At 38.1% G+C, this 23,948-nt stretch overlaps 2 protein-coding genes across 8 annotated transcripts in view; one reads left to right on the top strand and one right to left on the bottom strand.

Moving 5' to 3' along the window:
• TRAF3IP3 (TRAF3 interacting protein 3) overlaps nt 1-18,690 on the top strand; it is a 32,604-nt gene extending 13,914 nt beyond the window's left edge. For 3 of the 4 annotated variants that reach the window (XM_063297440.1, XM_063297439.1, XM_063297441.1), the window contains 9 exons: nt 306-401; nt 3,237-3,308; nt 4,332-4,472; nt 6,354-6,491; nt 7,594-7,729; nt 8,563-8,625; nt 15,471-15,619; nt 17,506-17,619; nt 18,429-18,690. In XM_063297440.1, the coding sequence (XP_063153510.1) occupies nt 306-401; nt 3,237-3,308; nt 4,332-4,472; nt 6,354-6,491; nt 7,594-7,729; nt 8,563-8,625; nt 15,471-15,619; nt 17,506-17,619; nt 18,429-18,512 (993 nt within the window). In that variant the 3' untranslated portion in view covers nt 18,513-18,690. Of the gene's footprint in view, nt 1-305; nt 402-3,236; nt 3,309-4,331; nt 4,473-6,353; nt 6,492-7,593; nt 7,730-8,562; nt 8,626-15,470; nt 15,620-17,505; nt 17,620-18,428 lie in introns of those variants that run through there. The other variant, XM_063297442.1, reaches the window with a different exon arrangement.
• Nucleotides 18,691-18,988: 298 nt separating this feature from the next.
• On the bottom strand, nt 18,989-23,269 carry C3H1orf74 (chromosome 3 C1orf74 homolog). 4 transcript variants are annotated; one of them, XM_063297444.1, is made up of 2 exons: nt 23,115-23,269; nt 18,989-19,986 (listed from the first exon to the last, which is right to left on the bottom strand). In XM_063297444.1, exon 2 carries the CDS (start codon nt 19,901-19,903, stop codon nt 19,112-19,114), a length of 792 nt encoding a protein of 263 aa, XP_063153514.1. In that variant the 5' UTR covers nt 19,904-19,986; nt 23,115-23,269; the 3' UTR covers nt 18,989-19,111. The 4 variants fall into 4 exon arrangements, 3 of the variants coding, with proteins under 3 accessions (XP_063153514.1, XP_063153515.1, XP_063153513.1); XM_063297445.1 differs by lacking the exon at nt 23,115-23,269 and adding an exon at nt 22,781-23,088; XM_063297443.1 differs by lacking the exon at nt 23,115-23,269 and adding an exon at nt 22,049-22,126.
• Between the last annotated feature and the right edge of the window lie 679 nt (nt 23,270-23,948).

Below are 23,948 nucleotides of genomic sequence, written 5' to 3'. Positions count from 1 at the left end.
TTTTAAAAGTATAATTTAAAAATTTTAAAGGATATGAGATACAATTGGCAAATGCAGATCAGTAGCAGATTCATGTGAGTTGGACTTTATAGAGTCAGCCTCAGAGCAGACTTAGTAGATGAAAAAGTCTGGATTCTCTGAAACAGTCAAGTTACTATAGTCAAATTTCTCCATGTTTCCTTTTGAAAAAGAAAGTTGATGGTAGAGCAAGGGAATCCTTGCTAGTCCTAGGGCTAGGGCAATGAGTTCTGAGCATGCCTGGGATATCATTTGAATGTGTGGTGACTTTGATTTCTTCATTTCAGGAGGCACTACACCGAGAACTAGTATTGAAGCAGAAGATGGTGATTTTACAAGAGCTATTAGCCATGTTGCTAGAAGCAGCAGAAAAATCTTGGGAGGTACCAAATGGTCATACTAAGATTACTGTTATCCGTAATCATGTGTTATATCAGTATATATATTATTCAAAGTAAGCACATGCACCAGAAAACTAAGAGGGTACTTGTATCTTTTGATAGTTAAGATCACTTGTTCAAAGAACAGAATTTCAAACAGAGGCAACTTTTCTTACCATAGCAAGGCTCTGTAATGACAAGCTGTAGCTACCTGCCAAAATATCCTCTCCGGTACCTACTAATAATGCATGAAGGTTACACCTTTGAGTGGAACCTTTGTAAAGACATAGCTTTAGAGAAATAAAATTGTACAGTCTAGCTCAGATTACTCTGCATTGGTATTCTACTTGATCCTGTGGAAAAAAAAGAAGAACAGCATATCTGCTTTCTATGGAACAGTACTTGAAATGAATAGTGCTAATGCCAAAGCAGTGCCCTAAAATGCTTGATGCAAAAAAGAAATTGCAATTCAGTCAACTTTCCAAATTAAGCTCATTGAGAGCTCTCTTAGAACAGAACTGCTTGACATTTACTGCTTGATACCATTGTGGTTTGAGACTTCCTCTTTGAAACACTGCTGCCAAAGTCCAGAACAGCAGGGAAAAAAATAGTTTAACATCCTTACTTACAGGAAGTGGTAATTAAACCTCCACTTAGCAACAGGCAGGTGTATGCTGTCTCATTTGTTTTCTGTCTAAGTTTCCAGTGCAGCCCATGCTTTCAGTTTATTATTCATTAAAGCAACAAACTGCTTCTGGGATTTCCAAATGAATATAGATCTGAAACTTTCAGATTTGCCACTGTTAAATGGAATAAGAGAGGCAAATTAGCTGGCATATAAATGCCTCTTCAAAATGCTTTAAAGCAGCGGTCCCCAACCCCCGGGCCGTGGATCAGTACCGGTCTGTGACCTGTTAGGAACCAGGCCGCACAGCAGGAGGTGAGTGGTGGGCAAGCAAGCGAACTTACAGCCTGTGTAAATTTACAGCCACTCCCCATCACTCACATTACCACCTGAGCTCCGCCTCCTGTCAGAGAAAGCAAGCCCATTGGCTGCTATCTCCAAACAGCGCAAAGAAAAAAGAATAAAAGGTCAGGAAAAAGAGGAAGCGCTTGAATCATCCCCAAACCATCCCCTCCCCCAGTCCATGGGAAAATTGTCTTCCACGAAACCGGTCCCCAGTGCCAAAAAAGTTGGGAACCGCTGCTTTAAAGCTTACAGTTCCCAAGAAAAGCAGAAGAGAAGATCTGCAGTCAAAATCTTGGCCTTACCCACTGACAATCTCCTGTTTTGTTTTGCATTGTTTTGCTTTTAAATTATAATATCAATTTAAAAAACAAAACAAAGGAGGAAGCAAAGTTGCATTTCAACATGTACAACAGTCTATGAAGTTCAAAACGAGGTATTGCAGGGCTGGACAACCTAGGGGCTCCATGCAACATCCCAGCAAAATTGCAAAAATTGTATAGCAAAGTGGGCAGTTTTGTTCCCTCCTGACAAAATAAGATAGACATGGAAGCAGAGGCTTTAAAATATCCTTTCTTCCACCTGCCAAACCTTCCAGATTAACCTCCAATTGAGACTTATGAGTTAAGCAAGCAAGCAAGCAAACAAAACTGAAATCATAACACTGAAATTAGGCTGGTTTTCTGCCAAACATTGACTGTGCAAAGGCTGTGGGGTTTAAGGATGAGAATGGGAGTGGTTTGCCTCCCAGAAGCTTCCCACTAAAAGATAATATCTGTAGCTCAGGGTTGAACTGTGGAGTCACACTCACTAGTACTGATGATGTTACCTAGTTGGGTAATGAAATGTCTGCAAGCAAACAACCAAGCTCAGAGAGCACCAGGGACTCCACAGCTTCCCAATACTCCAGAAGAACAGCTCCTCCTTTTCTGGTGATGTCCAGCTGTTGAAGGGAGGAAGTTACATACCTTTGAAGGACTTGGTGTATTCCTTCCCTGCAGTTCCATTCTCCAGCAAACTATACACAATGTAGGCCTTTCTCATGCTTGTATTTAGCACTGGAAGGCTGGCTCCATTCTGCTCTCTTGCTGAAAATGGGTTGTATTTTAACTAGACCATCTTGTGTTGTGGGTGGGGGGGGGCATTTCTGCCCCCACCCCAGCCCTATTAACTTGCCTGCACAATCAAGTCTTGTGGATCTATAAAAACTAGCACATGTTTTCTATTACAAACTTTTATGTACAGCATATGGTTCATTGGATACTTAGAAAATAAACCTACAAGTCTTATGTTCAGCGGTCCCATAGCCTTTACTATAAGTGTACATGGGGTTACAGTATTAGCTACTCTTTGGATTGACAAAGGTTACCAAAGCTAGACTCTGGACTTAATGAAGATGTGGATTATCATGAATATTGCACACAAAGAAGTATCATTTTTTTGTGGAAGAGAATACATGTTAAAAAATAATAATAATATGAGTGTCTGTAATTTTAGGTATGGTAGGCATGTTCATATATTTAACTGTGTTAACCCTGGCTGATGATAGGCCTCTTTGCAACTGCCCCTATTACCTATTACTCGCTGGGATTTTAAAATAAATAATTAGCATAGGCCTTTTCGTAATTAAGGTCACTATTACATTTTATTAAGTGTAAGTGATATGAATGGATATGTTTCATTTTCTTTTACTGAAACCCATTGATTTCAAATGTGCTTTATTTCTGAAGGTTCTGACACATATTCTCAAATGAAACTTTTAAAAAATATGAATGAAGCAAGGCATAGGATCTGTCTTTGTATCTGAGGGTTGGGAGATTCTTATGTACAAACTGATTATTCACAATGTTTAACATTTTTTATTCTATTAGGGTCAGTTTAATGAAGACAAACTCAAATGCAGGCTGAGTGTGCTGGAGAATCAACTGCAAATCTGTACCCAGGTAATACATTTGGCTCAAAAGGGGAAAGTTTAAAAGTTTAGATAGTTTTAATATTTACATGGAGAAAAGTTTCCTTCTGTAGTTTGGAGAGCTGTTGTGTCCTCCATATATCTACTGATTAATGACATTAGCCTTATATGAATATACCACAGCCCTAAAAGAAAATTATAGAAGAGAGCTTACCACTCATTGTATTCTAACTCTTCCTCAGAGGCCTGAAGAGTGATAACATTTGATGTTCTTTGAGCAATAATTTGTTTCCTGAGCATCATGAAATCTTTTTTTCTTTTTCTTGCACTTTTCTGTTGTACTATACTTTCATTACTTTTTATGGTTGTGTCTCACATAAATTCAAATTTATGTGGTTATTGCCAAAAGAACACCTCAAGATTTGTCACTTTTGTTTTGTTAAAGTGCATATAAAATTGCAGTACAGAAACATTTCACGTGAGATCAACATGTTGCTTCTTTTCCATATATGTAATAAAAGTATAACACTAAGAAAATTCTCCAGATGCAATCACCAGGAGCTGACTCCTAGAGGGCATTTTAGCCCCCCCTTTTTAAATAAAAACAACAGTTTTTTAAAAAAAACATTAACCATAACATGATTGCAATTTTAATGGATATAATGTGGGCTGGATAACATTTCAAAGTTTGGTCTGTTGGCGATCCCTGGAATCTTACACCAAGAGTGTTTAAAATATTAGTGCCTTTCACAATGTTAAGTTGGCCAGTTACCTTTTCCATTCTCTAAGAAATAAGTTTAGAACATTATTGCTTGCAAAATTGCTCTAGCACAAGAAGCTTAACTTGACGAGCTATGGATCTCTTGGGTTTTAAAGGGTTAGATCCACATTAAGTCCTGCATTAGTCCCATTCAAATCCATGGGACTTAAGTTAGTCATGACTGACATATCCCAGTGGGATAAAGTTTATTGGATAAACTGATCAGATAAACCAAAGCCAGCCAAATATTTTAAGACAAGGAATTTTGCTTCAGCGTTCTGTGGTTTTTTTTAGAGTGATTCAAAGCGGGGCTTAAAAAGGATTCTCCTGGAGATGGAAGATCAAAAGCAGAACTATGAGCAGAAAGTAAAAGAATCTCTTCAGAAACTGCTTGAGGAGAAAATGCAGGCACAAAAGCAACTTCAGAATGCCCAGGTAGGCAAGGATATCAGCCTGAGACCTATAGGAATGTGCTTATATAGTACTGAAGCTCTAAATATCATGAGGGGTTTTCAGACCATCAATGATGTCAGGAAACTCCTTGATTCACTGTGGACCATTCTGCTTATGGCAGAAATTCTTCTCACCGCATTGGAGGGATTTGCACCCATTACTTGCAGGGCTATGCTGTTTTGTCTTAAGCATGTTATTTTCTACCCAATATGTAAAAAGGACGTTTTGATGAATACAGAGCAATGCAATGATTCTGAAGAACAATTAGAAGTGTATGTGAGTGGGGAATGATGTACCTGCATAAAGCATATGAACAACTGCAAATTAGAGTCTCTGCCTCAGATCTTGGGTCAGCTACTCTTCTTCAGCCTCAGATCCCAAGGAACAGCCCTTCACAAAGAAGAGAGCTATTTGGAAAACTGATGTAGTTAATCAATGTAGTTAATCAATGTGTGTCACTATTTTCCAACTTTGTAAGGATTATAGACCAATTACCCATATGTATAAGCATACCTGCCATGTTCTGACACCTTTGCATTTATTGTATATCTTAAAAAAAAAAGGCTGGGATGCCCTATACTGAGCATTGAAGCAAAAAGAAAGCTTGCAGCAATGCTTTTAATGACTGCAGCTTCTAAATGATCATTAGAAAAATTTTAATAATCTCATTTTATTTCATATTTATTGCTTTCAGATGTATAAATTATCAGGGTGCATATAAAGACAGCAGAGTTGCTTTCTGCAGCACAGCTATCCCTTTCATTCTCCATTCATTCATTGCTCCAGATCAGTTTTCTCATCCTTGGCAATTTTAAGATATGTAGACTTCAACTCCCTGAATTCCCCAGCCAACTGGCTAGGGAATTCTGGGAGTTTAAGTCCACGTATCTTGAAGTTGCCAAGGTTGAGAAACACTGCTCCAGATCATTGCAAGAGAGATGAATTGTCCATTTGACACTGGATTGCAGGCTCAGCTTACAAAGTTGTACGTTGAAGTAATTGCCTGATGAGGCCTAGACTGAGGGCCAAACTAAATGATATGGTTAAATGTGTGGTCACAGCAACCAGGCAGGTATGGAGTATGAGAGGTTTAACTCCCAATAACTTTTGAGTTCTAGTCCTCCCTCGTGACCTGTCCATGAGGTCACCAGAAGTTATGATTGACTGGAAGGACCATAGCAACAACCATTTGCTTCCTCTTTTATCTCTCCAAGCTGCTTTGAGAATGTTTGACAAAGTTCTAGGAAGGAAGCTGTCATATCAGCTTGCAGAGGAACTATTTTTAACAGGCAAATTCATGTAAGAAACATTTTCTGAGGCCATGCTTAGTGATACATATTTAAGTTTTAAAAAGTAATGATTAAAACAATGAAATTACATATGTAACGTATAATACAATTTGACCCTACAATTTCTTGTTCTTTATTTCTCTACTGCCATAGAGAAATAGGTGTAAATTAAGATCCCAGTTGCTTCAGAGATTGTTCAGCTAGTTGAAAGCCAGTTTGAAAATAACAAGTGCCTGCAGCTCTTTGCAACACACATCTTTCAAAGCAAACAAACTAGCCAATATAGATCACTCTAAATGATACTTCCACAAATCTCATGAACAGTTTGCAAATATGCCGATGGGGGGAGGAAAGGAGTATGAGCTAGATACAGGAAAAAAAATTATGCCTTTTCTGTGGCATACTGTTCTTTGTCCGATCAGATCTCCTATCAGGTCTTAACAAGAGTTAATTAGACTTACAATAAAATTGCTGTGTTTACAATGAACACTACTCATTCTTCTAGTGTTTACAGGACTGTCAAAAAAGCTTGTGTGTCAACTTTACCAATGATAAATGATGCTGTTCTTCTTAGAGAGCTCTAACTGTTGCGGAGGATGACTGTAGCTTCTGGAAAGATCAACTTAACACCTTAAAAAATGATTGGAGTCAACTAACTGACCAGCACATTGAAGTCCAAACCAAGCTGCATGTCTTGGAGAATAAACTGCAGGTAATCCCTTTGGGAGGCTATATTCCAGGTTTTCATTTCACAGCTGCATCTGTCAAGCTAGCAGTTCTTAGTGACAGAACTGAAAAAGAAAGTATGACTCATGAAGCCATTTATGGTGAACTGTTACCAGCATGCTGAGGACAGTAGCTCATTGTTCCAACACAAAGGGACAAAGTTGCTGCTACTGTTGTTGTTGTTTATGCACCTTTACAAAAGTGTGGTACAGATCAGAAGAACACAGTAATTTAAAAATTCTATCCAATAAAATTAGTTTACAACTTAATAACCAAACCAGTAAACTAACATTAGCAACTATGATGAACTAAATACAACAACTGTACATATAGAAAAGGCAATATGGCTGAGAACTTATATATCCATAATTAAAATAAAACCAGTATTAACCAAGGAGCTGCCAAAATTAATTTTGAGTTACAGTGGGGGAACCAGGCCCTAAAGAAACCCACTAGTCAAATAAGTAAAGTTACTGAAATAAACCACAGAAGTAATCTGAGTGCTACATTTCCCCAAACACAACAGATATTCTAAATGGTGTTTACATGTAAAATCAGCATGGGAGAGATTAAATGGAATCCAAATAGTGAAGTTAGAAAAAATCTAGGCACTTAAGATACAGTGCTGCCATCCAGAAACTGGTGGATTTCGGCAGTGCTGCTGGTTCTCAGGAAGGAGGGAGCACATTTCAAGTGGGTCAGTTGTGGGAAAACCAAGAGATTCAGAATAGCCCCACCCTAGAGCTTTCCCAGGTTATTTCCCCTTATGTTAGGTTGAGTTGCTTGAGTCTGGCAAGATTCTGTCTATACAGAGTTAGCAAATAAAGAACTGAAGTTTGGCTGGTCTGATTTTTGGTCGTTCTTGGGCTAGGCCTGACAAAAGCCTTGTTTTCAAAGAGGTAGAACTCCAGTATTCAAGTGTAAGGGCATCTCATCTACATGCTAAACTATTAATCAGTGTAACAGCTGTCATTTATTTCTGTGTAGAGTTAAATACTCTTTGATACCATGGCCAAAAGTGATTTATAAAAAGAACTTCAAGGTTTTTTCTTTAGATATTTCTTACTGTGATTGTTTCTTTCCTGCAGTGGTCAGACACCCAGAACTCTCAACTTCAACAAGCCCTAAAAGACATGGAGAATGAACGTACAAGTCTATATTCAAGAATTGATAATTTGCAAGAAGAAAAGAGGTCCACAATGGAATACCTCAGTGAAGTGGAAGGTAAAGAATCAACAGAATGAACAAGAAGCTGGATTGTGATAGACTTAATTTATGTAGATGTGCCATAAGCTTCCATTTAGATAAACTTTAACAATTAAAACCAGGTGATGCAATTTATACAACAGAAAACCACAAAGTTCTAGAATTGGAACAGTTCATCAGGGCCTTGGGCAAGAGAGGATCTGGTAGAGTTTAAGATCCCCCCCCCCCCATATATATTTTAAAACTAGTTTCCTGTTTCTGGTATGGTAGCAGCTGATTTCAAACACTGGTGAGATGCAGTTGAATAAACTTAGAATGAATATTGTAGAGCAGTTATTTGAAAGATCCTTCCTGCCCTGCAAATCAAAATCTCTTTATAAAACTTTGCCCTTAAGTGCTAGCTTTGTACAAACAGAAATTTAATTGCTTTCAGGCAAGCAATTTCCTCATGCATTCTGTGATAGCTTAGTCTTATGGAAGATTTACCACGTACCTCCCTGAACTTCTGACTTTCTCAGATAAACAATACAATTGCTATAATAAAGTTCTTAATTTTTCATGAAATGTAGGGCCTGTTTCTCCTTGAGCTGTCAGAGTACTCAAAAGATACTAAGCAAGTGACAGTGTGCTGCTTTGCTTATTGTGATAAACAATGCTAACTCATTTGGATTTAGGAAAAAGAGAGTCATTGCAGATTAAAGGTTGCAGTGTTCAAACCTTCATGCAGTTTGGATATCTGTAGGCTAGACCTAAATCCATCTCCCACTTACAATACAAATCCTACTGCTCAGACAAAGGAAAAAGAAAAAAAAACCTGCATAAAATTATCTGTCATTCTTTATTGTTTTCAGGCAAGCTGCGAACTGAAAAAAGGCAAAAACTCATATTGGAGGCAACAACTGAACATCTTCAAAGTAAGTAAAGCTGTACAATAATAATGGTGGACAATTAGCTTGCAGGTCTACTAACATAGGGTAGGCACATTATTCTTTGAGATAACTGTGAATTAAAAGCCTCAAGCCATTATTTTTGTTTCTTCCAAATATATCAACACTTGGGAATATAATTACTACATACTCTCATCTTTACAACTATTACCCTCTGCCACTACTGCATTTGGAGAGGGACAGGGTGGAGCCACCAGCTATATCACTGAATATAGTAGTGATTTCCTAAGTGTGATAAAAATGTCCTATGTCATTGAAAAAGCATGATTTGTAAACACTCATTAAGGAATGAGAGAACATTAGGGCTGCAGCACCCAGGGCTTTGGATATGGAATAACCTCCAGGCAGGGCCTAAGTGAGGCCTAAAATGAACTAAACTGCCTGGCATAATATAACAAGAGCAAGATGAGTGCATTTGCCATACAAGTAATAACAATAATAATATTCTTGTTAATTTTACAATAGTAATTAGTGTACTTCATAGAAGTAGTAGCAGTAACACAACAGTCACCACAATATCAACCCAGGACTGATATTGTATCCTGGAATATTTATTTATTTATTACATTTATATAGCCTCCCATCTTGCATCAAACTCTGGGCGGCTCACAACCAAAAACTAAAGCAACATCTATCTACAATAAAAAATATTAAAACCAAAAGACCTGTCACTACAGCTAAACTTTCCCTTGCAGCCCACAATAAGTTCATCTCATCATCCTCACCCTTTCCCAGTGCTTGGAGGAAAACCCAGGTCTTGAGTGCTTTTCTGAAGGTTGAAAGGGTGGGGGCCTGCTGAACTCCAGGGGGAAGGGTGTTCCATAAAGCAGCAGTTGACATGGAAAAGGCGTGCTTCCTAGGTCCCATAAGATGGCAACATTTAAGGGAGGGGGCTAGGAGCATGCCCTCCCTATCCTATCTGGTACAATGAGTGCATGTTCTTAGGGAGAGGCCCATGCCATATGTATAGAATATGCTTGCAATGAATGGCAAGTGACTCCTCTGTTTCATTACTTTTTGACCTTGTCACTTTTCATCCAGCTCTTACCCACTACTGTCCAGCCTCTAAATTAAATCAAAAGGAAAAAATATAGACTTCATCCTGAAAAAGGTGGGCCACACCTGATGTAGGCAAATTACATGCATGCTATATCTATTGTAGTATATCTTGAACAATGCATCTCCCCAGATTAAAGGGGATTGCTACTCTTCATTCCAATATATTTACATTTGTACCACTGATAGGCAGTTGGTGTTCATATGGAAACTGAAGCTAAAAAAAAAGACAATCTACTGTCTGGATTTATTCAATTTACTATAGTTTTAATCACCACCACCAACAATAATATAGAGGATTATGAACTGAATACGACAAAGACAATACAATAAGATAGAAGAATAAGGATGCAGTAGCATCACTTAAGAAATGTGCATCCATGAAGGTTGCTTCAGCATATACTAGGCCCTTGCCTGTTTCAGGTTCACAGTATGAGATTACTAAGTATCAGCACAATTTGAGCCGTCTGCTAATTTGCCCCTTTTCTTCCACCAGATTTGGAATGTAAGAAATTGCCAGGAGAATGAGACATTGATTTCAGGAGGGTGCTGCAGATGAAAGTGAGGAAGGATTTCCCTCCACATTCCCCAATACCTCCCCAAGTACCCCAACTGCTTGATTTGTGCATCAAGGATTGAATCTAGTGATAGACCCAGAAGCCACTATGGGAAGGGTGAAGCAACTATTGAATACACTTGTTCTGCAATATAATCTACTCTGGTTTGTCCATATGTAGATAAAATGCACAAATAATCTAGGGAATAAATGGTTGAGCAAGATTATTTATAGTTGGACCAAGGTATCTGAGGTTTTTGTAACTTGCACTCTAAAGATTAGTTTTCACAAGTCTGGATAAAGATACTAGCATTGCATGTAGTCTTTACACAGATGTGGATTATAGTGGCACCAGAGTGCTTCATTAATTGCAAATATGCATTCATGAGCATGACACAACTCTGAAATCTTATTTAACCCACAATTAAGGCTCCTGTGTTACTTTTTTTCCCCCTGTTCTGATTTATATAAACAGAATCAGGTTTTTCTCAGGAAAACTTTCCATTTCCAGGATCAGTCAAGTCCAAATATCCCTCAGTGCTCTGTCCTACTTGGAAAGGAGTTACTTTGTGATATCAGAATCAACTAGTATTTTCCTAACTTCTTTGTCCACAACTCCTGTGTTTATTTCATTTTCACCCTCTGCAGAGTTAAGTCACTGAAGGAATCTTGATTTTATCTCCCTGATTACATTTAAATATATGCTGATACTTCCTCCCCCACTCCTACTGTATTTTGTTATTGGAAAAGAAAATAGGAATAGCATTCCATGTCATTGTCTAAGATCTTTTGCATGCTTTCCTAGCAGAGGTTATGGTTCAGTGAAACAACAAATTAGCATGAGAATACCCCACCTCATTCCACTTTTTACTTCTGTTAGTGTTGCCTTTACAGTTGGATTATTTGAGGTGAGGATAGTAGCTAGGTTTTCTTCTTGTTGCTACTGTCCGGCCAAATGGCTTTGTTTGGAAAACAACCAAAAGGAATTTGTCCTCTAACATAAGGACCACAAGCTGTTACATTCAATGCAATATTATAGCTGTATGAAATTTTAATGTGTGGCAAACGGCTCAAGATATATATCCTAAACAGTTCAAAAATGTAGCTTCTTTAGGCATGATAATATCTATTGCAGCAAGTTCAGAGACAATAAATGTTTTTTTTAATATATATCAAATTTATATTCACTGTTGCTGTTTCTACTACCTGGCTTGGAACTACTGATAAATAATACCTCAGAGGAATAAATACCTCTCGTTCAAAGAAGTATAATCTATTTATTCATCCCATTCTGGCAGATTTATATCTCATAGACATGAATATCTCATTTTATTATGATGCCATATCCTATAAACTATATCCAGTTCTCCTCTTGGAGGCCACAGTTATTAATAGCTGTTAGAAATAATTCCTTGGATGTTGATTGATTCATACTGGGAAATGAGATGTAGCAAAAGACAGCAGAAACTGCTTTTAATCTTCTAGGAAAACATTGCAAGAATGACTGAGAAGATGTATTTTCAGAAATAGCAACTGCTTAGAGAATAAGAAGGACAGCATAACATTATGTCCAGTTTTGTATTTGAATACATCTAACATCAATGTTTTGAATGTAATATTATTGGAATACAACTTGTTGTATAGCATTCTGTGTATATCAGGGTGCATAACCTGAGAAAGAGAAGTTTGCAGGCTCTGAACAGTTCTCTTGGTGGCTTAGCAATATATAACTATTAAAACCTGCAACTTCAAGGCCACAGATAGCTCTTCAGAGCCTTGGATTTGGTCTGTAGGGTCTCTCTGAAAGTTTCTACCAAATTGTAAGTTTTCACTGATGGGTAGATTTTAAATATATGGGAAGTTATTCAGTTACCTGAATGTAATCAATTTAATCAAATTTAGTTTCTGTCTAGGTTCACTCCATGTTGGCGCACAGGGCCTAGAATATTACTCAAAGTCCAAGTGCAGCCCTTAGACGAAAAAGACGAGGAATATATAATATATACTTTATTTCCTTTCTTGTCTACACACACTCACACACTCCAGGAAATAAAAAGGGTAGATGGAGAGTGACCAAATAGTGGGTAAAGGAAGAAGAAAGATTGGGATTGGACATAACCCAATGTGGACTGAGAATATGCAAGGAGACTAGGCCAAATTGAAGAAAGATTGGAGATGAAGTCATATAAGGGACAAATATGAACAGCGAAAATCTTACCATTTTTTAAAATTCCTCTGTCTCTTTTTCTGTGAAAATGTTGGTGTTTTGTGAATGTCTCCCACTGCAACTGTGATTGCCCAAATCATTTCATGGGTGATATCATCCTTTGAGAAAGTACAGTCAGAGAAAGTATGAAGGCCTTTACTCATGTTTCCAGTTATAAAGAACTACCATAGGAGAGAAATAAATACTCTCACATCACTTTTCCCTCTACTTTTGCATTGTGTTAATACAAACAATAATGCTAAATTAATATACTCCTAGAGCCATAGAAAGGGCTGAAAGGAATCTCAGGAGTATCTGGCCAAATGGCCTACTTTGGAATTACAACATGACCTACAGAGAGACAATGAATAGAGATAGTGATGGTATTCATTCAAATTGTTCAAATGAATAAACCAGAAATGGAAAACAACCAACATAAGAATTGCTTTATGGATCAAGCCACAGCTTCTCATAGGCTGCCATTTTATTTCTCAATGTCCATCCAAATGGCTTGGATGCTGACAAGAATGAGATAAAGGTATATCCTTCTCTTGCCCTTTTCCCCCTGCAGCTGGTATTTGTAAGCATGCCTGAATTGAGCTTTCAAGACTGATAGGCTTTGATTGATCTATCTTCCATGAATTTATCCAATCCCCTTTAAAAGCCATCCAAATTAGTGGCCATCACCATTATTTGTTTTTATCACCACCCATCTCCCCCACATGGGGGACCCTGGTTGAAATGAATTGCACAAGTTAATAATGTATTAGGTGAAGTATTTTCTTCTGTCTACTCTAGTCTTCTTTCCTTTTCATGAACTTCACTGGATGTCAACTGGTCTTAGGGTTTTGGAAAACAGGGAGAAAAACTTTGCCCTGTCTGTTATTTCCATATTCTTATACACTTGATCAGTTGCTTTTTTTATAAGCTAAAGAGCTTCAGTATTTCTACCAATTTCTCATAGAGGGGACATTCAAAACTTCTGATAATTTTGCTTACCCTTTTCCATACTTTTGTTGCTCTATTAATTTTTTTCAAAGGCGGCTACCAGAACTATACACAGTATTCCAGCAGTGATGTATCAGAGATTTGTATAAGGAGATAGCAATGTTGGCAATTTCATTCTGAACCCCTTTCCTAATTATCCCTAACATGGACTATGCCTTTATCACACATTCAGTTGATATCATCACTGAGTTATCTTACCAAGTTTTTTTTTTCTGAATAGACAGCTCAGACACACATCTTTGTATAGTTTTGACCCGTATGTATCACTTTTTTAAAAAATAAATCCATTCAAACGTGTCCAATTCTCGGAGACTGCCTGGACAAGTCCTTGCAGTTTTCTTGGCAGATTTTTCAGAAGTGGTTTGCCATTCCCTGCTTCCTAGGGCTGAGAGAGAGTGACTGGCCCAAGGTCCTGGCTTTGTGCCTAAGGTGGGACTAGAACTCATGGTCTCCTGGTTTCTAACCTGATGCCTTAACCACTACACCAAACTGGATCTCATTTATCACTTTACATTTATTTAGACTGAAGTACTTTTGCCATTTAGTTGATCATTCACCCAATTTAAAGAAAGCATTCTGGAGTTCTTCATTAGCATTTTCGTTTTCACTGTCTTGAACAGTTTGGTATCATTTGTGAACTTGGTTATTTTTAAGGCAAGATCATTCATGAATAAGTAAAAAAATACCTATTCCCACACAGATGCTTGAGGAGCTTCACTTCTTACTTCCATCCTGTGTCCTCTGAGAAAATTGCCTATTTATTCCTACTTCTTGCTTTCATTTTTTTACACAGGTAGCAATCAATAAAAGCACAAATTTACTAAGAAAACTTAGTAAAGTTTTACTGAGGAACTTTGTCCATGGCTTTTTGAAAATCCAAGTATATAACATTGACAGGGTCACCTCCATCAAGATGCCTGTTGACCCTGTCAAAAACTCAAACTGTGTGAGGCAGGAGTTATTTTTGCAGAATCTATGTTTATTTTTATTCAGCAAGGTTTGTACTCTATATGCTTATTTTTTTTCCTTAATTTTTCTACCTATTCATCTTGAGATGTTAATCCCAGATTTCTTCTGGGATCTCTGCAGCGACCCTTTCTAGTTTTTAACCAATCTCTGTTTTCAGTTTGGCTACACAAATCTGTAACTTTTAGAATCCAGATATGATTCTTGTGAACATGAAGATGGAGATAGAAGCAAAATCCATCAGATGATTGAACACAAATCATTCTTCAGTATAGGGGCCCTGTACCACTTTGTTTTTCATGTAACATAAGCTTTGATTTCCAGTTCAGTGAAAAATTCCTCCAAACCTAAAGAGTTTGTTTTCTCAGCTATAAAGTGACTAGAAAGATCATTACTGTGATTCTGCCTAAGAATATGTTGCTTATCCTGAGCACTGCAATGTATCCTAAGGTTTAAGAACATACAACTTAATAGAAAAATTAAGCCACTTACAAATCCACTCTTGTGTTCCCAAAAACGGAAATCTCAAATTGAAACATCCAGACCTGCACCAAAACGTAAACATGTTCTATGGGAACCTTTTTCAACACAATGCCTTTTATGCTATCAGGATATGATGGGAATTGTTATTCAGTACCCCTGAGAGTAACACATTGAGGATTATTCTAAAGTCTTGCCTATTATGCTCACTTATCATTTAAAGCTACAACCCATGCACATTTTCTTTTGGTCCTTCATTTTCAGTCAACTTTCTCAGCAAATTGGAGGAATATCTTAGCTGATCTACTGGTTTCTTTCCTGTGGCTTAAGAATATGGTACTTGCATAATCACATCACAACTTTTTAAAAAGGTGTAGCCCATTTGCATTAGTCCCTTTATGGGAGTAATAGGTTGACATAGTCCCATAAGGGACAGATTTTAATTCATGCATTTATTGGGCAAAACAGTCACCCTGCAGTATCATAGGAATACTAACATGAAAGAATCTGTTTCAAATAAAGGTCTGGTTGTCTTTATAGAACACGTTGTCACAGTGCCCAATGAAGTCCTCAGTTGGGTGAGAACTAAGCAGAATGTCCAGTCAGAGAATCAGGAGGGAGGGAAAGAGAGCAGCCTGCAGGAACAGCTGCAAAAAAGGACATCCGAGCTTGCAGCTAAAAAAAAAGAGGTGAGGAGGTGATTCAAGCAGTTAATAAGATTAGAGGATCTCATTAGGAGACTGCTATTTGTAAATACCTTACAATGTAGCTATGAACACTTTGCATTATCAATTTGCATCTCATCAAGCTAATCTCTTGCATTCAATCTCTTACGTGCATTATTTCAAACTTCTCTTACACTAAATATATGTCCAACTGCTTATCACTGATAGTAAATTCAGGTTCACTGACTTTCAGTTGATAATATCTGCATACTGTGTATGAAAGGACTGATCATTACCATACTGTGATGACCTACCCTTAATCCTATTGTACACAAAGAACATGGAACAGAGGGATTTATCCAGATACCATATTGGATTTCAAACATCCAGTCACTAATAAATCAGCTTAGTTTTAGTACATGTTAACAAAACAGCTAATGTTATGTTTTCCCTGATTGCAAATCAAATGTGAGAATAAAGCCCGTATCTCACATGTTTCAGTATTTTTGCTAATTTATACTGTGATTTTGTGAAACAAAGACTTGAACCAAAAGCCAGATCTATCCCATCAATTAGGAGCAAGTGCAAGAAAATTAGCCAGGTATATCATGAGAAATAACTAGTGCTCTGCCAAAAATTTCTTCTGCATCTTTTCATCCATTCTCACTCAGTTAGATGAACTCATCAAATAAATTGTCCCTCCCTCTCCGAAAAAAAAAAAGAAAATTTCAATGAAGACCATATTCCATCCATGAGATGTTTTGGCACTTAATTAGTTACGAAGTGGACAAGGAGGCTGGGTAAATATCCTGTCTTTCATCGTACAACTATCTGTCCAGCAGCTTGTAGCTTTCGTGGCTTTCCATGATTCAGTTAAATCCCAAGCAATTTATCATAATGAATCAACTCTTCTCAAAGTAGATGAGGAACCATGGGCAGCCAGAGAATAGACTTTAAGCTCAACGTGAGATAGAATGCTTTTAAACAGTATTGATGAGACCTTCGCTCTTCTCATATTCCTCTCCTTAAGCAGTTCTCTGGTCAAGCTAGCCTCCTGAGTTTAAGCTAAAATTAAGAAAGGATTCAACATCCCTGATCCCTCTGTTCCTTTTGCTATTAGGGTTGGACATTTACATGGATCTGTGACACCCATGTCTTAAGGTCTTCCATGCTAGTATGTTTCATTTTCAAATCATCCCTAATGTTTCTTAACTTTACTGCTTGTTGCCCCTCTTAATTTCAAAATATATGGACAATTCTGTAATATATGTAAGGTTTCCCAGAAAAGGGAAGCCAAGCTAGGCAGTGGGGAGTGTGCCATTGAAACTCTCAAAACAAAATGCCATAAGCTTAAAGAGTTTTCTAATACAGTACATTGCAGCTAACTCTGAGGCAAAGGAGAGGAAAAGCAGCAGCTTCTTCCCCCAGAATCAGCAGGAACCATTTTTTTCACCTTGCAGTATGCAGGTACTGCTTTGCAGACAGGAACTGATAGAGGTGCATTCACAGGCAGATGCAAGGTATAATTCCCAGTGTGGCATGATGGTATGCACACACATTTTAAAGTTTTCTTTAACTGTATCTTCTGAAAATAAAGCAGAACTATATTCTGTAGTGCCAAGAAGGAAAAATGGAACATAAAATTTTATTAAAGAACAGATGCTTATATTCATAACTTCAGAGTAATTTGGAAAGGGCTGGGAGGGTTAAAGTAAATAACTGTTATCAAGCAGAGGCTCCTGCACAATTTCAGCAGCATGATCTTAGAGGATTTTGGGGTCTGCAAAAATAGGAATGGGGAATAGCAGATGGCTTCTTGGGCTCAGGTTGCCCACCCTTGCCATAAACCTTCTTATAAAAAATATAGAATACAGTCGTTTTCTTAAGTGTGTTTTTTTTTCCTTGCCCAGTGCACTGATCTCTGTCATGAACTAGAGGTACTGAATGATGAGTACAGCAGTTGCCTTGCCAAGTTACAGCAGTGCCGTGATGAACTCAAGCACTCTCAAAGCAAGCAGGCCCAGGTAAGAGCAATTCTCTTTGAACCCCCATTTGCTCAACCTAATATTGCAAGCTTAATCATCAAAGATATAGTACAGATTTTCCCAGTCAACTTGGCATCCTCCAGAAGTTGGGATTCAAATGCCCAGAATTCCCGTGAAGCCACTTTAGCCTCGCTGGCTAACAAATCTAGAAGTTGAAATCCTATCCTATCCAAACAGCTCTAGGGTAAGGAAGGCTGTCATAGTCCAACTTCCTAATCTTCTAGTGCCCTGCTCATGGATTTGAATCTGGACATTTCAAAGATAAAAATGCATACCTATGCAAGAAAAATAAGGATACAGTGATGTTACTTTAGGTATTAGGGACTGGATGCCAAGCAGATCTTTATAAAAAGCCTGGGATATCCAATCTGGGTATTTTTAAATTAGAAGTATATAAAGTTTCTTTATACATTTGTCATTTTCTTTAGACCCCATGTACAAAAGATTCACCTTGTCTCTGCAGTATGCTGATGAAATGTAACCTGTAAGATAATCTTACCAAAACACATTGAATAACATTAAGAGTCAGAATTTATCTACCTTCAGCATCAACCCTCGTTTTTTTTTTCTTTCCTGCCATTGCAGAGAAAAAAATTCTCATTTTTTTTTTCCTGCTGATACATACAGTATATTTTAATCCAATAGAAGTAGAAGCTTCTCTGGAATAAAATAATGTAAAAGCACAGGAAAAGCTGTGTCCCCACATGACCAGGAGGAATTTTTTCAAATATACAGTGCATTTTATTTATAATAATTTACCATTTCAAAACATTTTATCTTTTTTTCAGAGAAATCATGATCATTGGATTCCTATCATAATGGTAATAATGGTAACAGCTCTGGTATGTTATTTAAGCAACTTTACACCTTGAACATACCTTGTCCCATTTGCATGCTATTGATTGCACTATAGCAGTATAAATTATCCAAATAGTATTTTAATTTTAAAATTTCTTATAAAATTAGGGACTGCATATTGTACTGAAGGAGTCTGTCGGCTTGACTTTGTGTATTGCTTAGTTTTTTTATTATTATTAAAACACAAAGCTACAAAAATTATTTGTCTGTATATCCATGTATCATTGACCTCTATATCCGCTGACACAGTAGTCATTCAAAAACCTTCAGTTCCTTAATACGTTTATGTGTTACGTGACCATATTGGAATCGAAACCACTGCCATTCTAGCTGGTGAAAACCACTGAAATCTTTTTGGCTGGAATTTGGAATCACAGATTTGCTAACATCTTGTGAAAAAAAGGCTAACCTGAAATACATTCTTGGAAATTTGAGCATGAAGGGATACCCCAAGGGTTGCTGAAAGGAAAATGGCACATTTTTTTAAAAAAAAACACTGATGTAATTGGTTGGACTAATCTGCCAAACTGTCCCTGTTCTGAAGCTTTAAAAAAAAAATCAGTAGGATGCTGTGGAGAAAAACTGTTATTTATCTCTGAACCGGGATTCATATTTACAAGGCCACTGCTGCTAGAGCAACCACCTCACTTGTAATGCAGAGATTAGCAAAGTCTTTCTGAAGTTTAAAAGCATCCTTCAGTTTTTCACACCATGCACTGAGGCTTATTTTCATGACTGGATACAGGAGTTCTGGGATACTGAAAGAATAAAACCGAACTCTGAAATCACTGCTTATATTACAAAATGTGGCTTGAACAGTAAACACCCTCAGTGGAGTTAGAGCAAGGCAATTACCAGAACTCATCTGAGTAGAAAAATTATAGGATGCTGGATAGCCTAGCAATACACCAAATAGAGTACAGAGATTCCATTCAGTCGAAAAGATTTCACTTGAAGATACTGTCTGGGATGTATCTTCTCTTAATGCTTTAATGTGATTCAATATCTCTGACAGATGGCCTTTTATGAGGCTCACATTTTCTGGGTTACAAAAGGTAGGACATGGTCTAAAAGCAGAAACATCAATGAAGGTGACATTATTGCTAAGCAGGATTGACTCTAGACACAGACACATCAGTCCCAAGTTGATTATTAGAACATTTTCAGCAATATTCAGAACATGTAGCCGGCATCTAAGTTGAAGGGTAGTTTGAAGATGTTGAACATAGTCCAGGATCTGAGAAGTCCCAGCAGAATTGTAATCATACAGAAAAGCTGGTTTCAAGCCAGCTGCTACTGCCAGTACCTCCCCAGCTACATTCAAGGAGGCTGAAGATGATAATCCTTTCTTCTTCCCAGTTCTAAGATGATGTTGAGCTGCCTTAATGAGTAGTTGCTCCGCCATTCATAGCTCAAGTCCAAATTAGCTAAAAGAACTCCTGAATCATTTGTCCTCTGGCTTTAGACATTTGATTCTTCAGCCAGGCCCTAGGAAATAATAAAACATTAATCCATGGTGATATAACAAAACTATCAAATACAGTTTCATTTTTATAATTGATTCAATGAGTTAAACTGAAATAAATATTTAAAAAGAAGAGGAAGATGTAAGATATTTAATGAGGGACAGGAGCAACAGAAAGTTTCACATATATGTAATCCATCCTGAAACAAGAATGTGATATAGAATTATAAGTATCAAGTTCAGAAAAGAGAATGAATACTCAGCCTTTAGCAGACTGGATAAATCCAATGCAGCAGGCAATAAGCTTCATATCTCATGTACAGGTGATACCTCACTCAAATCAGAGAAGTCAAGAGGAATGTTTTATTTTTATTATTTTTTCACAGTAAAGCAGTGATTAGCCTTGCAATGGCAAAAATCATGAAACAGACTGGTTATTGTAAATATGCAGCATATAAGAATTAATGAAGTTGCTTCTCTGTTCAAGGACTGGAGAGGGGAGAATAGGTGATGGAATGCTCTCTGGGCTGCTAGGTGATAGTTTTACGCATCAGCTTTCTCCTCTCAACTTATTTATTTTTATTTATTTGTGCATTCAAATCACTGTTGACTCCTGGCAACTGCCTGGACAAGTCCCTGCAGTTTTTTTGGCAAAATTTCAGAAGTGGTTTGTCATTGCTTGCTTCCTAGGGCTGAGAGGCTATGACTGGCCCAAGATCACCCAGCTGGCTTCTTGCCTAAGGCTGGACTAGAACTCACAGCCTCCTGGTTTCTAGCCTCTACACCAAACCGGCTCGCCCTCTCAACTTACACTGAGACAGTTACTGGTCTGTTGGTCTTTGTCTAAACTGTTTAGCTATAAATCTTCTCACATATTCCTGTGTTGCTAAATGGTATCACACAAACCTTATACATAACAGTTTACACAGTTAATATTTATTAACTATATAACACCATTGTGTATACCACTGATTTGGCTAAAATGTTAACTATGAAAAAACCCTATTTTATTTTATTTTTTCTCTTGATGGAAAGAGTAAATCAGGAGTAAGTAGTCCATGCCCATTCAGAGGTTGCTGATCTATAATTCTCAGCCTCTGTTATCATGGGCTACATGAAAAGTTGCAGTCCAGAAACACTGAGATGACCATTGGTTTCTCACATTTGCAGGAGGAATAACTGCTTCTGAAAAGCTTGGGCTAGATAAAAAATACAGAATAAAGTCTGTGATTCTTAAGTCAGAAATGGTTCCAATGTCCATACATTATATTAGTCAAAAATAACTGAGAATACAAAAATACTACCAATTAAGTTATCAGTAAATTTAGTCATCATTTTTAGTTTAGGATATCTTTCATTTTGATCTCACTTCCCATTCCATTACTTGGATGAAAATCATCTTCTCTCCAGCCCCTTGTAATAGCATTATTATCAACAAATTCTAGCAGCAGGCATGAGAAAGCACTTTGGATGATTTGTTGGCTCCTTGTTCTTTAAAGGTGCCATTAGGTTAGTATACATTTCACTTAACTTTCATTCTTGGACTTCTCAACATTATTTTTCATGCATTTTTTAATATAAAGTTCATCTATCCAGATGTGAAAACTAAGAGAAGGAGAGCTCTTAGTAAATGCTGTTCTTCAACTCCTGGATATGCGATATATTTTGGTGAACAGGAGTGTCATTTTCAACACAGGACAATCAAGTGCTCACATTAACTTTGGCTGAAATAATTTAGAATATTTAATTTGCATGTTTTAAATGAATAGATGCACTGGGATAAGTTCACTAGTTAAAAAGGGCTCTGATAAAGAAGATAGTCCAATGGCCAAAAATTCACTTTCTACCAAGACCAATTCTGTATCTTTTAAATAAGACATAATCTTTTCTACACACACACACGTGTCAAGTGATGAAGAAAGGACTCATGATGGATCATGGAATGGGATGAAATACAGTAGGGATTAAATTTTCCTGACACAAGCAACACTCACAGATTGTGCAAGAAAATGTTCCAGGCATGCTCTTGGGCCAATCCGCACATGCATGTTTATCTGACTACGGCTAGGCAGAGTGATTACTTACTTGTATAGAAAGCCTTCTAGATCACATCTCTATATTGAAGACAATTATTTTGATTATTCATTCACTTAGTCATAACACATATATTATCAAATGCTATATGAGTATGAGCACCGCCCCCTAGAGTCGGACACGACTGGACTTTACGTCAAGGGAAACCTTTACCTTTACTTATATGAGTATACATGATAAGACACAACCAAATCTGAAATAACAAAACCAGACACAGTGTCTGTACAGGTGATGAAGCCATAATAAAAGTTGCTTTCCTTCTTTCTTGCCCTCCTTTCTTTCCAGAAATCACTTCACTGTTACCCTAACTTGTCATGTAAGTTCCATGATACATACCCCACTGTACAGAAATAAGGGGCAGTGTTGGGGGTGAAATGGGATCATAAGATCCAAGCAAAACCAATAAAACATATTTAAAGAACAAAAGACCCACTTAGTTTATGAGGTGTACACCTCACCATTTGCAAAGGATTAGTTGCTCAATCACATTAACTCCAGCTATATGACGAGCTGGTGAGTATCCACTGGACTTCCTAGCCATCTGGTCCCACTTTATGCTTCCAAGGCGGATCCTCTACTGAGGGCAGGCTCTGATCCGCAAAGCTCACGCAGCAGAAGCCAGCCCCGAGTCTTGAAATAAGTGCCACAAGACTCTCCGTTATTTTTAGTGTACGAGAAGAAGAGAAGTACCCTACGTTTCTTCCACATCTCCTTATCACTCACCCTGGACGTGAAAGCCAGATTCAAAGAGCTAGATCGCCATCTAAATAATGGTGCTTGTATGTATATTTCTTAGCGGCCGGTCTACTTAAAGATCAGTTTTGTTTTACAGTTCGGAAAAAGCAAACTCACATGCGTGACCTGTTCGTAACGCGCTACTTTCTTGGCTGTGTTGAGCAATACGTCTCGCGTTTGTGCCCTGCAAAGAGATGCTCTGACTTCCGCCCCAGGGGTCGTGGTTCAGAGCCGCAGGCATTTAGGGGATGTCGTGAGGCGACATTTGCAAGCCGGCCTGCCTCCGCTGTCCCTCTCTCCCTCCTGAACGGATCGCGCTAACCTGCGCAAGCCTCGGCCGTACCTAAACAAAGCAATTCGCCTCCACTCACGAGTGAACGAGATTTCCGCTTCCTTTACCTTGAGCGAGGGCGACAAACGTAGAGCTAGAAACAGGAAGGAAAAGGCTCGCTCTCCTCGCCAACAGCCAGGCCTTAAAGAGACAGGAGCGGGTGGTGGGCGCGAAGAGCGGGGTTGCCTGCTAAGATGTACCTTGCTCATTGAGATTAGTGGCGGGAAAGAATTTCGTCCCCAGCTAGATTTCGTCCCCAGCTAGATCTAACATCTGCATCGCCAGTAACAAGTGTTGCGGGGGGGGGGTGATTTTGCTCTCAGCTGAACAGTACCCTGGAATGGCAGCCGCGGGGCCCATAGCAAACTGTGATTGCGTCGAGATGATGACATGCACGGGGTGGCATCATGCGGCAAACCCCACCCATACATATTTGTGTCTCAAAGTCTCATGCCATTCTGTCAGTCATCCTTTTGCCTTTTTCTGTCACTTGTGCCCCACCCAGCGTCCCCTCGCTCCCCACCCTCTATGGCTCTCTGTCTTGATGTTTGAAAAGTCTTGAACTGGTGCTTTATGGATTTGCTCATTAAAAAGGGTTGAATGTGGGAAGAAGAGAACCTTTAAAGAGGGAGGAGAGATAAGGAATTTGTAACTGCTGTAAAGATCGGAAGTCGCTTCTTTATGTGTCTTTTCCTACCTGCGCTTTTCTTTCTTAATTTCACTCTATATATGTTCATGTCTTTTACTTAGGTGAAAATCTTTAATAAAAATTACAAAAGAAAAGAAAGAAAAGAAGAAAGTCTTGTGGTTTAGCTCCACGCTAGT

The sequence above is a fragment of the Candoia aspera genome, chromosome 3 (genome assembly GCF_035149785.1).
Source record: "Candoia aspera isolate rCanAsp1 chromosome 3, rCanAsp1.hap2, whole genome shotgun sequence".
Classification (NCBI taxonomy): Eukaryota; Metazoa; Chordata; class Lepidosauria; order Squamata; family Boidae; genus Candoia; species Candoia aspera.
The sequence above is the reverse complement of the archived record's forward strand: the minus strand, read 5'-3'. Positions and strand labels throughout refer to the sequence as shown.

Excerpts from the sequence above, each read along its gene's own strand:
- C3H1orf74 (XM_063297444.1), bottom strand. The coding sequence starts at position 19,903 with ATGGCGGAGCAACTACTCATTAAGGCAGCTCAACATCATCTTAGAACT.